Source organism: Balaenoptera acutorostrata, chromosome 6, assembly GCF_949987535.1.
Source record: "Balaenoptera acutorostrata chromosome 6, mBalAcu1.1, whole genome shotgun sequence".
Classification (NCBI taxonomy): domain Eukaryota; kingdom Metazoa; phylum Chordata; class Mammalia; order Artiodactyla; family Balaenopteridae; genus Balaenoptera; species Balaenoptera acutorostrata.
In genome coordinates this window covers 71,044,907-71,061,834 of record NC_080069.1, presented here as the reverse complement: position 1 = coordinate 71,061,834, position 16,928 = coordinate 71,044,907, and the positions used below count along the sequence as shown (strand labels likewise).

Here is a 16,928-nt window from a genome sequence, read left to right as displayed (position 1 = left end):
TGACCATATATTCTTAGTGAACATACATCGGCTTAAGCTCAAACATCAGTTTAAGTTAATAACCCTACTCTAGTAAAAAATTACTGTGAAAACAAGGAAACAATTTGGGACGAGTAGAAGGTGTCAGAAAGTACCTTACTTTTCTCTAACCGAGGGAGCGGGAGAATGAATACAACTCCCATACATAAACTTACATTGCTCCATTGGTATAGACAGTGTCACTTCCTTCCACGTACTGCACCTGAGCTGGGTAGACATGCTGTACCTGCTGCACAGTCTGTACCTGCTGCACCTGGAAAGCAAATATTAGGACTTTGGTGAGGGGTAGATACAGTAGAATGAATATACAGCATTAGATTTCCTCAAACATTTCTCTAGGGTGGTGATACACATGAGAATGTTTTATGATGAAAACTGTTAGGTTCATGCTAATTTCAAGATAAGTGCATGTTGGGTCCAAATCAACTGTAGCATTTATGCAAATAAATTCTGTAACATTCTTGCAGTTATATATGTATATACACGCTTCAAGTGTTTAGGGTGAAATTCTGAAAGCTCTGCACTTATTTTGATGATTTATGAAATTCTCTTCACCTGGCTGGTGAATGCTACATTTATTTTTTAATTAAGAAATTCACAATGGAAAAGTTCAAACACTTATACATATAAAAAATACTATAATAAACCCCATGTAATCATCATCCAAGATAAATAACTGTCACCAGACCTTCCCCTTTAGTCCCTCACAGGATTATTTAAAAGTAAGTACAAAAAAAAAAAAAAAAAAAAAGTAAGTACAGAACTTGCATCATTTCACTGGTAATATTTCACTTTTTTCCTAAGAGAAAAGAGCTACTTTTAACATGAACACAATACTAACATCAGAAATAAAACATTAACAATTCCTTAATATCATATAAACCCCAGTGATTGTTCAAATTTCTCTAATTATTCCAATGTCTTCTTAGAGTTGACTTGTTCAAATCAGATCCAAACAAGGTCTACATGTTACATCTGGCTGATATTTCCTATCTTTCTCTTTTAATCTCTAACAGTTTCCTATCCTTTTTATATCTTGACTATTAGTTATTGAAAAAACTGGATCATTTATCCAGTAGAATTTCTAGAATGCTAAATTTGGCTTATAGCATCCCTGAGATGTCATTTAATAAATTCGTCTATCTTCGTATTTCCTATAAATGGGTAGTTAGATCAAGGACCTTGAATAGATTCAATTTTTAAAAAGCTGTGTACTTCTTATTGCATCATATAGGTTGCCATAGAACAGCTGGTTGTCTCTCATTCTGCAATATTATTTGATCAGGGAGTTCAGGTGTTGTCAGCTGGATACATATGTTTTACCTGAGGATATCACTAGTCATTGATGATCATTTTCTAGAGGGATTATTTCAATTAATAAAAGGCTGCAATCTTATGGTAATCTGATTCTGTTATTCCCTCTTCATTTATTAGTAGAATTCTATAAAGGAATTCCTCTTATTAGTATTTGCTTACTCTGAAATAAGGTTTGTACAGGAAGAGTAGGATAAATGCATGATTCATTATTTACCAGTACTCAGAATAATGATTTTTTTCCCCTAGCTCCCTCCCCAAGGTGACCAATGTGGCTTTTAGTTTGATTTTGCTTGTATCCTTATGATTTTTAACTTTTGAACATACTGTATTTGATTTCTTTTAACACAGCAGTCTTTTTTTCCCCTAAAATTGTCCCATCTTTGACAAATGATAGACCCTTCAAACTGTATACTGTGTCTTTCGACATGACTACAGTAATCTTTCTCTAACTCCCATGCTTTCTGTTATGATAAGATGGACCAGACCTACCTCTTGTATTTCCTGTCCTAGATCTGAAATCAACTATTTCTTAAAAAATCCCTGGGTCTTATTATTTAGGAGTAATATAAATATGTAAAAACTGTTTGGGAAAGCAATTTACCAACAGGCAAACTATTTGACATCTTTGTGATTTCTTCTACAGAAGTATTCACCATCTGAAGAGTTGCTGTATAATATTATTTTTAAAAATACAGTTTATAAGAGCAAGAAGTTAGAAGGAAAAGCCTTAATGACTGTGAAAAGCAGAGTAATTAAATAAATATAGGAAACCATTCTGTAGAATATATGGTTGATGTTAAAAGAATAAAGTAAGATTGATACATACTTTAACAGCAAGATCTCTAAAACATATTCTAAGTGAAAAAGTATGTTGCTGAAAAATACCTACAGTGTAATTTGATTTATGTATATATCTGCATACATGGGCACATGTGCATACAAATGTACTTAAATATATAAAGGAAAATAGAAGGATGCACACCAAACTTCTAAAAATGGTTACTTTGCTAAGCGACATTAAATGAGATGGAAGAGGGCTTCCCTGGTGGTGCAGTGGTTAAGAATCCGCCTGCCAGGTCTGGGCAAGATGGCGGAAGAGTAAGACGCGGAGATCACCTTCCTTCCCACAGATACATTAGAAATACATCTACACGTGGAACTGCTCCTACAGAACACCCACTGAACGTCGGCAGAAGATGTCAGACCTCCCAAAAGGCAAGAAACTCCCCAAGTACTTGGGTAGAGCAAAAGAGAAAAGAAAAAACAGAGACAAAAGAATAGGGACGGGACCTGCACCAGTGGGAGGGAGCTGTGAAGGAGGAAAGGTTCCCACACACTAGGAAGCCCCTTCGCGGGTGGAGACTGCGGGTGGCAGAGGGGGGAAGCTTCAGAGCCACGGAGGAGAGCGCAGCCACAGGGGTGCGGAGGGCAAAGTGGAGAGATTCCCGCACAGAGGTTCGGTGCTGGCCAGCACTCACCAGCCCCAGAGGCTTGTCTGCTCACCCGCTGGGACGGGCGGGGGCTGGGAGCTGAGGCTCGGGCTTCGGTCGAATCGCAGGGAGAGGACTGGGGTTGGCGGCGTGAATACAGCCTGAAGGGGTTAGCGCACCACAGCTAGCCAGGAGGGAGTCCGGGAAAAAGTCTGCAGCTGCCGAAGAGGCAAGAGACTTTTTCTTGCCTCTTTGTTTCATGGTGCGCAAGGAGAGGGGATTCAGAGCGTGGCCTAAACGAGCTCCAGAGACGGGCGCGAGCCGCGGCTATCAGCGGGGACCCCAGAGATGGGCGCGAGCTGCGGCGATCAGCGCGGGCCCCAGAGACGGGCATGGGACACTAAGGCTGCTGCTGCTGCCACCAAGAAGCCTGTGTGCAAGCACAGTTCACTCTCCACACCGTCCCGCCCGGGAGCCTGTGCAGCCCGCCACTGCCAGGCTCCCGTGATCCAGGGACAACTTCCCCGGGAGAACGCATGGCGCACCTCAGGCTGCTGCAACGTCACGCTGGCCTCTGCCGCCGCAGGCTCACCCCGCATCCGTACCCCTCCCTCCCCCCATCCTGAGTGAGCCAGAGCCCCCGAAGCAGCTGCTCCTTTAACCCTGTCCTGTATGAGCGAAGAACAGACGCCCTCAGGTGACCTACATGCAGAGGCGGGTCCAAATTCAAAGTTGAACCCCGGGAACTGTACGAACAAAGAAGAGAAAGGGAAATTTCTCCCAGCAGCCTCAGAAGCAGCGGATTAAAGCTCCACAAACAACTTGATGTACCTGCATCTGTTGAATACCTCAACAGACAACGAATCATCCCAAATTCAGGAGGTGGACTTTGGGAGCAGGATATATTAATTTTTCTCCTTTTCCTTTTTTTGTGAGTGTATATGTGTATGCTTCTGGGTGAGATTTTGTCTGTATACCTTTGCTTTCACCATTTGTCCTAGGGTTCAGTCCGTCCGTTTTTTTTTTTTTTTTACTTGAAAAATTTTTTTTCTTAATAAATTTTTTCTTAATAATTTTTTCCTTATTTTTTATTTTAAAAAATTAAAAAATTTTTTCTTAATAATTTTTTAAATTTTTTATTTCAAAAAATTAAAAAAATTTTTTCTTAATAATTTTTTCTTATTTTTATTATAAAAAATTAATAAATTTATTTTTAAAAAATTAAAAAATTTTTTTCTTAATAAATTTTTTCTTAATAATTTTTTTTCTTAATTTTTATAATAATAGCTTTATTTTATTTTATTTTATTTTATTTTATTTTATCCTCTTTCTTTTTTCTTTCTATTTTTTCTCCCTTTTATTCTGAGCCATGTGGATGAAAGGCTCTTGGTGCTCCAGCCAGGCATCAGGGCTGTGCCTCTGAGGTGGGAGAGCCAACTTCAGGACACTGGTCCACAAGAGACCTCCCAGCTCCACGTAATACCAAACGGCAAAAATCTCTCAGAGATCTCCATCTCAACCTCAAGACCCAGCTTCACTCAACGACCAGCAAGCTACAGTGCTGGACACCCTATGCCAAACAACTAGCAAGACAGGAACACAGCCCCATCCATTAGCAGAGAGGCTGCCTAAAATCATAATAAGGCCACAGACACCCCAAAATACACCACCAGATGTGGATGTGCCCCCCAGAAAGACAAGATCCAGCCTCATCCACCAGAACACAGGCACTAGTCCCCTCTACCAGGAAGCCTACACAACCCACTGAACCAACCTTAGCCACTGGGGACAGATACCAAAAACAACGGGAACTATGAACCTGCAGCCTGTGAAAAGGAGACCCCAAACACAGTAAGATAAGCAAAATGAGAAGACAGAAAAACACACAGCAGATGAAGGAGCAAGGTAAAAACCCACCAGACCTAACAAATGAAGAGGAAATAGGCAGTCTACCTGAAAAAGAATTCAGAATAATGATAGTAAAGATGATCCAAAATCTTGGAAATAGAATAGACAAAATGCAAGAAACATTTAACAAGGATGTAGAAGAACTAAAGAGGAACCAAGCAATGATGAAAAACACAATAAATGAAATTAAAAATACTCTAGAAGGGATCAGTAGCAGAATAACTGAGGCAGAAGAACGGGTAAGTGACCTGGAAGATAAAATAGTGGAAATAACTACTGCAGAGCTGAATAAAGAAAAAAGAATGAAAAGAACTGAGGACAGTCTCAGAGACCTCTGGGACAACATTAAACGCACCAACATTCGAATTATAGGGGTCCCAGAAGAAGAAGAGAAAAAGAAAGGGACTGAGAAAATATTTGAAGAGATGGTAGTTGAAAACTTCCCTAATATGGGAAAGGAAATAGTTAATCAAGTCCTGGAAGCACAGAGAGTCCCATACAGGATAAATCCAAGGAGAAACATGCCAAGACACATATTAATCAAACTATCAAAAATTAAATATAAAGAAAACATATTAAAAGCAGCAAGGGAAAAACAACAAATAACACACAAGGGAATCCCCATAAGGTTAACAGCTGATCTTTCAGCAGAAACTCTGCAAGCCAGAAGGGAGTGGCAGGATATACTTAAAGTGATGAAGCAGAAAAACCTACAACCAAGATTACTCTACCCAGCAAGGATCTCATTCAGATTTGATGGAGAAATTAAAACCTTTACAGACAAGCAAAAGCTGAGAGAGTTCAGCACCACCAAACCAGCTTTACAACAAATGCTAAAGGAACTTCTCTAGGCAAGAAACACAAGAGAAGGAAAACACCTACAATAACAAATCCAAAACATTTAAGAAAATAGGAATAGGAACATACATATTGATAATTACCTTAAATGTAAATGGATTAAATGCTCCCACCAAAAGACACAGACTGGCTGAATGGATACAAAAACAAGACCCATATATATGCTGTCTACAAGAGACCCACTTCAGACCTAGGGACACATACAGACTGAAAGTGAGGGGATGGAAAAAGATATTCCATGCAAATGGAAATCAAAAGAAAGCTGGAGTAGCAATTCTCATATCAGACAAAATAGACTTTAAAATAAAGACTATTACAAGAGACAAAGAAGGACACTATATAATGATCAAGGGATCAAACCAAGAAGACAGTATAACAATTATAAATATTTATGCACCCAACATAGGAGCACCTCAATACATAAGGCAAATACTAACAACCATAAAAGGGGAAATCGACAGTAACACAATCATAGTAGGGGACTTTAACACCCCACTTTCACCAATGGACAGATCATCCAAAATGAAAATAAATAAGGAAACACAAGCTTTAAATGATACATTAAACAAGATGGACTTAATTGATATTTATAGGACATTCAACCCCAAAACAACAGAATACACATTTTCCTCAAGTGCTCATGGAACATTCTCCAGGATAGATCATATCTTGGGGCACAAATCAAGCCTTGGTAAATCTAAGAAAATTGAAATCATATCAAGTATCTTTTCCAACCACAATGCTATGAGACTAGATATCACTTACAGGAAAAGATCTGTAAAAAATACAAATACATGGAGGCTACACAATACACTACTTAATAACGAAGTGATTACTGAAGAAATCAAAGGGGACATCAAAAAATACTTAGAAACAAATGACAATGGAGACACGACGACCCAAAACCTATGGGACGCAGCAAAAGCAGTTCTAAGAGGGAAGTTTATAGCAATACAAGCCTACATCAAGAAACAGGAAACATCTCGAATAAACAACCTAACCTTGCAACTAAAGCAATTAGAGAAAGAAGAACAAAAAACCCCAAAGCTAGCAGAAGGAAAGAAATCATAAAGATCAGATCAGAAATAAATGAAAAAGAAATGAAGGAGACAATAGCAAAGATCAATAAAACTAAAAGCTGGTTCTTTGAGAACATAAACAAAATTGATAAACCATTAGCCAGACTCATCAAGAGAAAAAGGGAGAAGACTCAAATCAACAGAATTAGAAATGAAAAAGGAGAAGTAACAACTGACACTGCAGAAATACAAACGATCATGAGAGATTACTACAAGCAACTCTATGCCAATAAAATGGACAACCTGGAATAAATGGACAAATTCTTAGAAATGCACAACCTGCCGAGACTGAACCAGGAAGAAATAGAAAATATGAACAGACCAATCACAAGCACTGCAATTGAAACTGTGATTAAAAATCTTCCAACAAACAAAAGCCCAGGACCAGATGGCTTCACAGGCGAATTCTATCAAACATTTAGAGAAGAGCTAACACCTATCCTTCTCAAACTCTTCCAAAATATTGCAGAGGGAGGAACACTCCCAAACTCATTCTACGAGGCCACTATCACCCTGATACCAAAACCAGACAAAGATGTCACAAAGAAAGAAAACTACAGGCCAATATCACTGATGAACATAGATGCAAAACTCCTCAACAAAATACTAGCAAACAGAATCCAGCGGCACATTAAAAGGATCATACACCATGATCAAGTGGGGTTTATTCCAGGAATGCAAGGATTCTTCAATATATGCAAATCAATCAACGTGATACATCATATTAACAAACTGAAGGAGAAAAACCATATGATCATCTCAATAGATGCAGAGAAAGCTTTTGACAAAATTCAACACCCATTTATGATAAAAGCCCTGCAGAAAGTAGGCATAGAGGGAACTTTCCTCAACATAATAAAGGCCATATATAACAAACCCACAGCCAACATCCTTCTCAATGGTGAAAAACTGAAACCATTTCCACTAAGATCAGGAACAAGACAAGGTTGCCCACTCTCACCACTATTATTCAACATAGTTCTGGAAGTGTTAGCCACAGCAATCAGAGAAGAAAAAGAAATAAAAGGAATCCAAATCGGAAAAGAAGAAGTAAAGCTGTCACTGTTTGCAGATGACATGATAGTATACATAGAGAATCCTAAAGATGCTACCAGAAAACTACTAGAGCTAATCAATGAATCTGGTAAAGTAGCAGGATACAAAATTAATGCACAGAAATCTCTTGCATTCCTATACACTAATGCTGAAGAATCTGAAAGTGAAATTAAGAAAACACTCCCATTTACCACTGCAACAAAAAGAATAAAATATCTAGGAATAAACCTACCTAAGGAGACAAAAGACCTGTATGCAGAAAATTATAAGACACTGATGAAAGAAATTAAAGATGATACAAATAGATGGAGAGATATACCATGTTCTTGGATTGGAAGAATCAACATTGTGAAAATGACTCTACTACCCAAAGCAATCTACAGATTCAATGCAATCCCTATCAAACTACCACTGGCATTTTTCACAGAACTAGAACAAAAAAATTCACAATTTGAATGGAAACACAAAAGACCCCGAATAGCCAAAGCAATCTTGAGAATGAAAAATGGAGTTGGAGGAATCAGGTTCCCTGACTTCAGACTATATTACAAAGCTACAGTAATCAAGACAGTATGGTACTGGCACAAAAACAGAAACACAGATCAATGGAACAGGATAGAAAGCCCAGAGATAAACCCACGCACATATGGTCACCTTATCTTTGATAAAGGAGGCAAGCATATATAGTGGAGAAAAGACAGCCTCTTCAATAAGTGGTGCTGGGAAAACTGGACAGGTACATGTAAAAGTATGAAATTACAACACTCCCTAACACCATACACAAAAATAAACTCAAAATGGATTAAAGACCTAAATGTAAGGCCAGACACTATCAAACTCTTAGAGGAAAACATAGGCAGAACACTCTATGACATAAATCACAGCAAGATCCTTTTTGACCCACCTCCTAGAGAAATGGAAATAAAAACACAAATAAACAAATGGGACCTAATGAAACTTAAAAGCTTTTGCACAGCAAAGGAAATCATAAACAAGACCAGAAGACAACCCTCAGAATGGGAGAAAATATTTGCAAATGAAGCAACTGACAAAGGACTAATCTCGAAGATTGACAAGCAGCTCATGCAGCTCAATAACAAAAAAACAAACAACCCAATCCAAAAATGGGCAGAAGACCTAAATAGACATTTCTCCAGAGAAGATATACAGATTGCCAACAGACACATGAAAGAATGCTCAACATCATTAATCATTAGAGAAATGCAAATCAAAACTACAATGAGATATCATCTCACACCGGTCAGAATGGCCATCATCAAAAAATCTACAAACAATAAATGCTGGAGAGGGTGTGGAGAAAAGGGAACACTCTTGCACTGTTGGTGGGAATGTAAATTGATACAGCCACTATGGAGAACAGTATGGAGGTTCCTTAAAAAACTAAAAATAGAACTACCATACGACTCAGCAATCCCACTACTGGGCATATACCCTGAGAAAACCATAATTCAAAAAGAGTCATGTACCAAAATGTTCATTGCAGCTCTATGTACAATAGCCAGGACATGGAAGCAACCTAAGTGTCCATCATCGGATGAATGGATAAAAAAGATGTGGCACATATATACAATGGAATATTACTCAGCCATAAAAAGAAATGAAATGGAGGTATTTGTAGTGAGGTGGATGGAGTTAGAGTCTGTCATACAGAGTGAAATAAGTCAGAAAGAGAAAAACAAATACAGTATGCTAACACATATATATGGAATCTAAGGGAAAAAAAAAAGGCATGAAGAACCTAGTGGCAAGACGGGAATAAAGACAGAGACCTACTAGAGAATGGACTTGAGGATATGGGGAGGGGGAGGGGTAAGATGTGACGGTGAGAGAGTGGCATGGACATATATACACTACCAAATGTAAAATAGATAGCTAGTGGGAAGCAGCCGCATAGCACAGGGAGATCAGCTCGGTGCTTTGTGAACACCTAGAGGGGTGGGATAGGGAGGGTGGGAGGGAGGGAGACGCAAGAGGGAAGAGATATGGGAACATATGTATATGTATAACTGATTCACTTTGTTATAAAGCAGAAACTAATACACCATTGTAAAGCAATTATACTCCAATAAAGATGTTAAAAAAAGAAAAAAAATAGATAGCTAGTGGGAAGCATCCGCAGAGCACAGGGAGATCAGCTCTGTGCTTTGTGACCACCTAGAGGGGTGGGATAGGGAGCGTGGGAGGGAGAGGCAAGAGGGAGGGGATATGGAGATATATGTATATGTATAACTGATTCTTTGTGTTATACAGCAGCAACTAACAACAATGTAAAGCAATTATACTCTAATAAAGATGTTAAAAAAAACCTGCAAAAAAAAAAAAAAAAAGAACCCTGGTCTGGGAAGGTCCCACATGCCGCGGAGCAACTAAGCCCGTGTGCCACAACTACTGAGCCTGCGCTCTAGAGCCCGCCAGCCACAACTACTGAGCCCGCATGCGTAGAGCCCGTGCTCCGCAACAAGAGAAGCCACTGCAATGAGAAGCCCGCGCACCACAACAAAGAGTAGTCCCCACTCTCTGCGGCTAGAGAAATCCCTCCCACAGCAATGAAGACCCAACACAGCCAAAAATAAAAACAAATAAATAAATAAATTTATTTTTAAAAAATGAGATGGAAGAGATGATGTGACTAACATCCTTTATCAATTCATATCTTGTATCTATTATATCAAATATATATCTCGATATATGGAAGGACTTCCACTTCTGGCCATGATGGAGTAAATACTACTGGAAATGCCCTCCCCCCCACTAAACAAGTAGATAAGTAGACAAAATATGTAAAACAATGTTTTCAGTCATTCAACAAAATGTATCGTAAGATTGTGTTCTTTAAAAGAAGGAAAACAAATAATGTGAACCCTATAATGATCTTAGCTTTTGACCTGGATGTAATCAGAGTGAAGAGCAAGAATGGAGAAACGAAGCAGAACATCATGATCTCACTGAGGTGAGGAGACAGATACTGAATTTGGGAAAGCAGAGTCACCTGAAGTTTGGGGGCAGTATCAGAAAGGTAGTTAAGCAGAGAAATAGATCCAGAAATGTTCACAGAGATCCCCTTGAGTCTGATGTTGAATACAAGCTGCACGTGTGTAGGGGGTAGAGATGCTCAAATTCTGACCATCCACAGTGACATGACCTTATTGAACACCTAGGGCATTCTGTAGAAACACCAGAAGGGCAGAGCGAGCCTTAGCAGAAGGGCTAAATTAGGTCTAGAATAAAGACTACTTTAGGTCCGTCCTAACAAATCTGAAAGAAAAGCCTTGATAATATCCACAAGTAACTGCCTATACAGAACTACATTTAACACTTTTAAAGGAAGACATCAAAATCCAGACATATAAAACCATGAGAAACATAATGTCCAGCATTCCAAAAAAATTATTAGACACATGAAGAAGCAGAAAAATGTGATATATAACCAGGAAGAAAATCAATCAATAGAAACAAATCTAGAAATGGAAGACATGAAGTGGCAGACAGAGACATTAAAACAGTTGTTCTAAATAGACTTAAGATTTAAAGGAAAACACAAACATGATGAGAAAAAAAGAAGCTATAACGAACCAAGTCAAATTTGTAGAGCTGAAAAATACAATATCTGATATGAAAAATTTGCTGAATGGAATTGAGAGCAGATTACATAATGCAGAAGAAAAGTCAAGTTGAAAACCTAGCAGTAAAAACTATCTGAAGAACAGAGAAAAAAAAGGAAATAATGAAGAATAGAGAACCAATGAACTATGGAACAATATCAAGTAGTCTAAAACAGTATAACTATAGTCCCAGAAGAAGAGGAAGAACAAAAAATGTATTTGAAGAAAGAGTGGTAGAAACATCCAAATTTTATAAAACTATAAACACTGTAAGAAGCTTAACATATGCCAATGTATAGAAAAAGAAAACCACACCAAAGTGCATCATAATTAGAGTGCTAAAAACCCATATTAAGGAGAAAAATTTTTAAGCAAGACAGAAAACAGACGCATTATGTACAAGGCAACAGGTATTCGCATGATTGAAAACTTCCCAGTCAAAAATAATGCAAGCCTAAGACAATCAAACAACATATTTAAAGCAGTGAGAGGAAAATTTCAATCAAGAATCCTCCAACCAGTGAAATATCTTCAAAAATGAAGAGGAAATCCTTTCTCAGACAAAAACTGAGAGAATTCATCCTGCTCTAGCAGACGTCCAGTGAAGGTAGCCACAAAGGAAGCTCTTTGGACCAAAGAAAAATAATACCTGATGGAAAACTGAGCCTATACAAAGAAATGAGGAGCACTAGAAATGGTAACTTCGTAGGTAAAGGGTTTTTTGTTTGTTTTCTCATCTTTTAATTTCTATAAAAGATAATTGCCTATGTAAAGCAAAAATAACAATATGTGTATAACAGGGTTTATTTACCACATATGTAGAAATGAAATGTATGTATGACAAAAATAGCACAAAAGAGGGGAGAGGGAAATGAAAACACACTTTTGTAATATTCTTATATGTTAAGTAGTGTAGTATTACTTGAACATAGGCTGTGATCAATTAAAGATATAAACACCATATTAAAAAATAGGATAGTCAATAGAGGAGATAAAATGCAATACTAGAAAACACTCAGTATATCCAATAGAAGGCAGAAATAGAGGAAATAAAAGAAGAACAAATGGAACAAACAGAAAATAACAAGAAGCTAGAATTAAATGCAACCATATCTATAATTATACTCAATTTAAATCTTGACTGTCATAAAGGGTAAAAATGTAAACTCTAACTATATACTCTCTACCAGAGCACATTTTAAATATACAAAGACAGGTTAAAAATAAAAGGATATAAAAAGACAGGCTTTTGCAAACACCAATCACAAGAAAGACTGGTTATATTAATATCAGTCAAAGTAGACTTCAAGACAACCGATATTACCAAAGATAAAGAGGGAAATTCCATCAAGAAAATTATCAAGAATAAATAATATATCTTATATGTCTTTGCATCTAAGAACAGTTTCAAAATAACATGAAGCAAAAACTGAAAGAATCAAATGTCCTTAATTGGTTTCCTTCATGGGGGCCAATATGGTGTGGTGGCATATTCAGTCGATCTGGAAATAGAAGAACTGATTTTAAGTCTTTATGCTGACACTTGCTGTTTATATATTGGGATAGTCAAATTCACTTCTTTAAGTAATAATTTCTTTGTGTGTAAAATAAAAATTGTATCTACTCTATCATAAAGAATTTTTGTGAGAAGCCAAAACTATTAAACATAAATACAAAGCATGGCATAGGCATTTATGATAATTATAATACATCTTGAATAATGAGAGACATTCTTAAATACTTCAAAATATGAATCTTGTCTTCTACATCTGTGTAATTTTCATCTTTATATCCCACTTGGCTTCAGCCATAAATATGCACAATAAATGTTCATCAAGGATTTCTTCAAATCATGAGATTCTGTAATTAAAGTAGAAATGAAACTCAGAAAGTGTCAAGAATCTTGGAAAAGAATTCTGGATAGATGCTGGCTAACTCATCTAGGACTCAATATATAAATACGTCTCTTGATTACACTGAGACTTTACAGTACAGCATAAAAATAGGGCATAATTCTTTGCATTATCTACCAAGTTAAGGAACTGATGAAGTAAATAGAAGACCTATTTACTTAAATAGAAACTAGAAAAACACTAAAAATACTGAATTATAGCATATTTTGGAGGTAACACAATTTTCATTATTATCCAGTAAGTATGGTTTGTCGACTAATCATTAGAAACTGGGCCAAAGAGGCCTTTGAAAGAATTTAGTGATGAGAGATGGAATTGCCTGTAGTTTGAGAAAGTATTCTTTTAAGGGTATAATGATAGTGAAGGAAGTAAAAGAGGGGTAAAAAAGAAAAAGAAAGGAGAAAGGAAAAATAACTACCTTATGTATACATGTCTCATTTCACCAATGAAAAGTTAAGGTCCTTCAAAGTCTTTTATTTAGTTTTTAGTTGAGGGTTATTTGATTTTCTTTTCTTTGTGGGGGGGAGGGGACAGTGGGGCTCTATTATTAGTAAACGTGCATTGGAGAGCCACAGAAATGCTCCTTTCTACCTCAAATTAAAATTATTCGGATCCAGGAAGAGAGCTATGTATACAGAATAACTTTGAGACTTACACATCCAGTCACAGGATGGAAGTGCGCACGTAGAGCATTTTTTATATTGTGATATATTCTCAAAGACCCAACACAGTGTAAACACACTATATTTATCACTCAATATTAAATAATGCCCTGCACCTAGCAAAGGAAATGCCCAGTGAATATTTGTGAAGTTTATAGTATCTTCTAAATGTGGATGTGTATTCATTAAAAAGCAAAAACAAAAACAAAAATGAAGGCATGCTTATTATTCCAAAGTGAACTGATGTGATTACTTTTAATGTCCTTTAATGTATCATTAAAGACCAAAGGTAAAAATTTAAAAGGAAGTTGCATGCTATTTTCTCTTTCCTAAATAATTAACTGTGGTTCAAATTTGTTCAAATATTATTCTATACTGTCCTTATGTTAAATATTAATTTCTATTCAAATATTTACTAAATAGTTATCTATGAAAAGTTTATTTTTTATTTTATTTGCCATACTGCAGTGCAGGAACTGCTGAGGTTAGCAATGCTGAAAGATATGGGGAAACTAGCATCCTGTAGGCATGTCATTACTATTCCCAATAACTGTATTTTCCATCCATCTTTGTGAAATCTATAAACTGTCACATTTTACTGCTTACCCTATCCAAGTCCTCAGGGGAAAGGAAGGAGATGATTAAATAAACTCTATAGGAAATTAATTTTCTCTTAATTTCATTGTCTTTCCCAGGATAAATTCTCAAAAGTGCTTCCTAAGAGAATGAACAAATATTTTTCACCACTTGAATTTTAATAAACAACAAAGTGGTGAAAATATGAACTGAAAAGAGATGGACAAAGGTGGAATTAACAGAAATAATCAACAATTTCTACAATTAACTGTTCATTTAATAAAAATGACCTTGGGCTAATTTCTAAAAGACTACCTAGTACATATCAGAATGTTGGCGGTAATGAAGTCAAACCATAACAACATTCTATACAAGAAATTTATCCATTCTCTGTCATCTGAAGGAAAAAAAAATCCCCCAGTATAAATATATGCAACAATGTATTTACATTCATACACTAGATGAATTAAGCAACTTAACACTGTCTTACTAATACATATTTAAATGGAAGCACTTCTTATTACTATTCAAATGTAGTATTACAAACGCATTTGCTTATTTTTGTGAATTTTTATAATTCTTATTATTTATAAAAAGAAGTGAATACAAAAACAAACTACGTACCACAGGAAAATGTGCTAGTTCAACAGAATCAGTTAGTAGATTTTCAGGACAAATTTATACACTATGTTGTTTTGGATGTGCTTCAAGAAAAATAAAATGAATCACACTTCAAAACAGAAATCCTTTTCAATAGTAAATGAAATCATTTATAATTGTTAAGCTTATTAGTCAGCTAAGAACAATACTAATCTCTTTGTAAAAATGTCTTTATTATGTCAAGATCTTCATTGCCTTTCTTGTATAAAAGCATTCCTTAAACACGTGGTTGGCACAAAACATTTCAAACCTTAGTACTGAGAACTGTCAAAAACTGCATTAAGATGACTTTAATAGACCCACAAGAGATATGAAAGAGCTCTTAGCAGATTAAAAACATGGGATATTAGAACAGCTATGTTAGAGGCTGCTATGGGACTGACCAAAAGTGAAGCAGAAGGAAAAGGATCTACACTGGAGCAGCTATTAATAAAAGGGCAGGGGGGAAGTAAGACATCCAGAGTAGCAGCAGAGAGTTAATTAGAAAAGCCACCTTGTGAGAAAAGAGAAGGAACGGAACTAATTCAATATTCCTAGACCAGTAAAACTGTAGGGAATTGAAGGGACTGAGGAAAGATAAGTCAAAAAGTTCAATGAGTACAGCGTGAGTACTCGTTGCTAGAAGAAAAGATGCAACAAAAGAAAAGAGCATAAGGGGAAAACTAATTTCCTTTACAGGCACGGTTATGGGAACAGAAATCAAAAACCTAAAGCCATTTTTTTAGTCTTGGTTAAAAGTAAAGTAAATTATACATTACAATACTGTTTAATAAATCTTGCCAACAAAGAATCCTACAAATATTTTGAATGCTGAAAGTTATTTGCAGGTACCGGATGTTTATACGTTATGATCACAAGATCACAGTGAACAAAGAGCATGGTTAAGTGACAGGACAGGTTAGAAAAAAATGTTATTTAAAGTCTCTCCTTGTGTTTGCTGAGAAAGAACAAGACGTTTCCTAGATCTTTAATGTTAATTTACAAAGTTCTTCCTGGGATATGCAGTGATAACTACAAAATTCCTGTTTAATCTTCTAAGACTGGTAGTCCTCCACTTCAAAGAATGTGATGAATGTGAACTGTTGGAAAACAGGGTATTGTTCATTGAAATGACAGAGTTCATTTTATGTAAAAAAGGAATTCGTTCATTTACATTGTAAATTCACTCACTGTCCCTGTGTTAACTCTCACTTATAAACTATGTAGCTCTCCCATTTTTTTTTTTTTCAGAAACACTCAGATTTTTGGATATACTTTTCTCATAGTAGACTTTATGTAAATAAATGATGCTTCTAGCACATTCAAATCCAACAAATATCACAAAGTCTGCTTCTTCAACAGGGCTAGAGGTAAACATGAAAGGTATAGGAATTATTTACTAAAACTACGTGATTGCTATACACAACTAGAAGTTATTATGAAAGTGTAAACATTACTGCTACACTTGGACTTCAAGTAGAGTCATATGAAGGCTAATAATGTAGTGATTAAGGTCCTGGCTCATTCTCTTGCACTTCTGACCATATGAAAATGAGGGAATCAATTGGGAGTGAATTAGTTCAATAAATCATCCCTACCTGCCTACCATCTATCTCCCAAAAAATACCTGATTAACATCAAAGAGCAGGAGCTACCTGGAAAAGGTGAAGCAAGTTTCCAAAGGCAAGAGGGGAAGTGTTTTTGGTAGCAGGAATGTGACTCAGAATAGATTTAGTTTATAAGGATTTCTCAATGACAAATTTGATAGATATTACATAAAATATATATAAAGCCATGTCTGTGAGTCAAAAAGAACAAAGTTACAACT

At 36.4% G+C, this 16,928-nt stretch overlaps 1 protein-coding gene across 7 annotated transcripts in view; it reads right to left on the bottom strand.

Moving 5' to 3' along the window:
* RFX3 (regulatory factor X3) overlaps positions 1-16,928 on the bottom strand; it is a 296,992-nt gene that overhangs the window by 117,173 nt on the left and 162,891 nt on the right. For all 7 annotated transcript variants that reach the window (XM_057549444.1, XM_057549447.1, XM_057549448.1 and 4 more), the window contains one exon: positions 195-292. In XM_057549444.1, the coding sequence (XP_057405427.1) occupies positions 195-292 (98 nt within the window). The remainder of the gene's footprint in view (positions 1-194; positions 293-16,928) is intronic.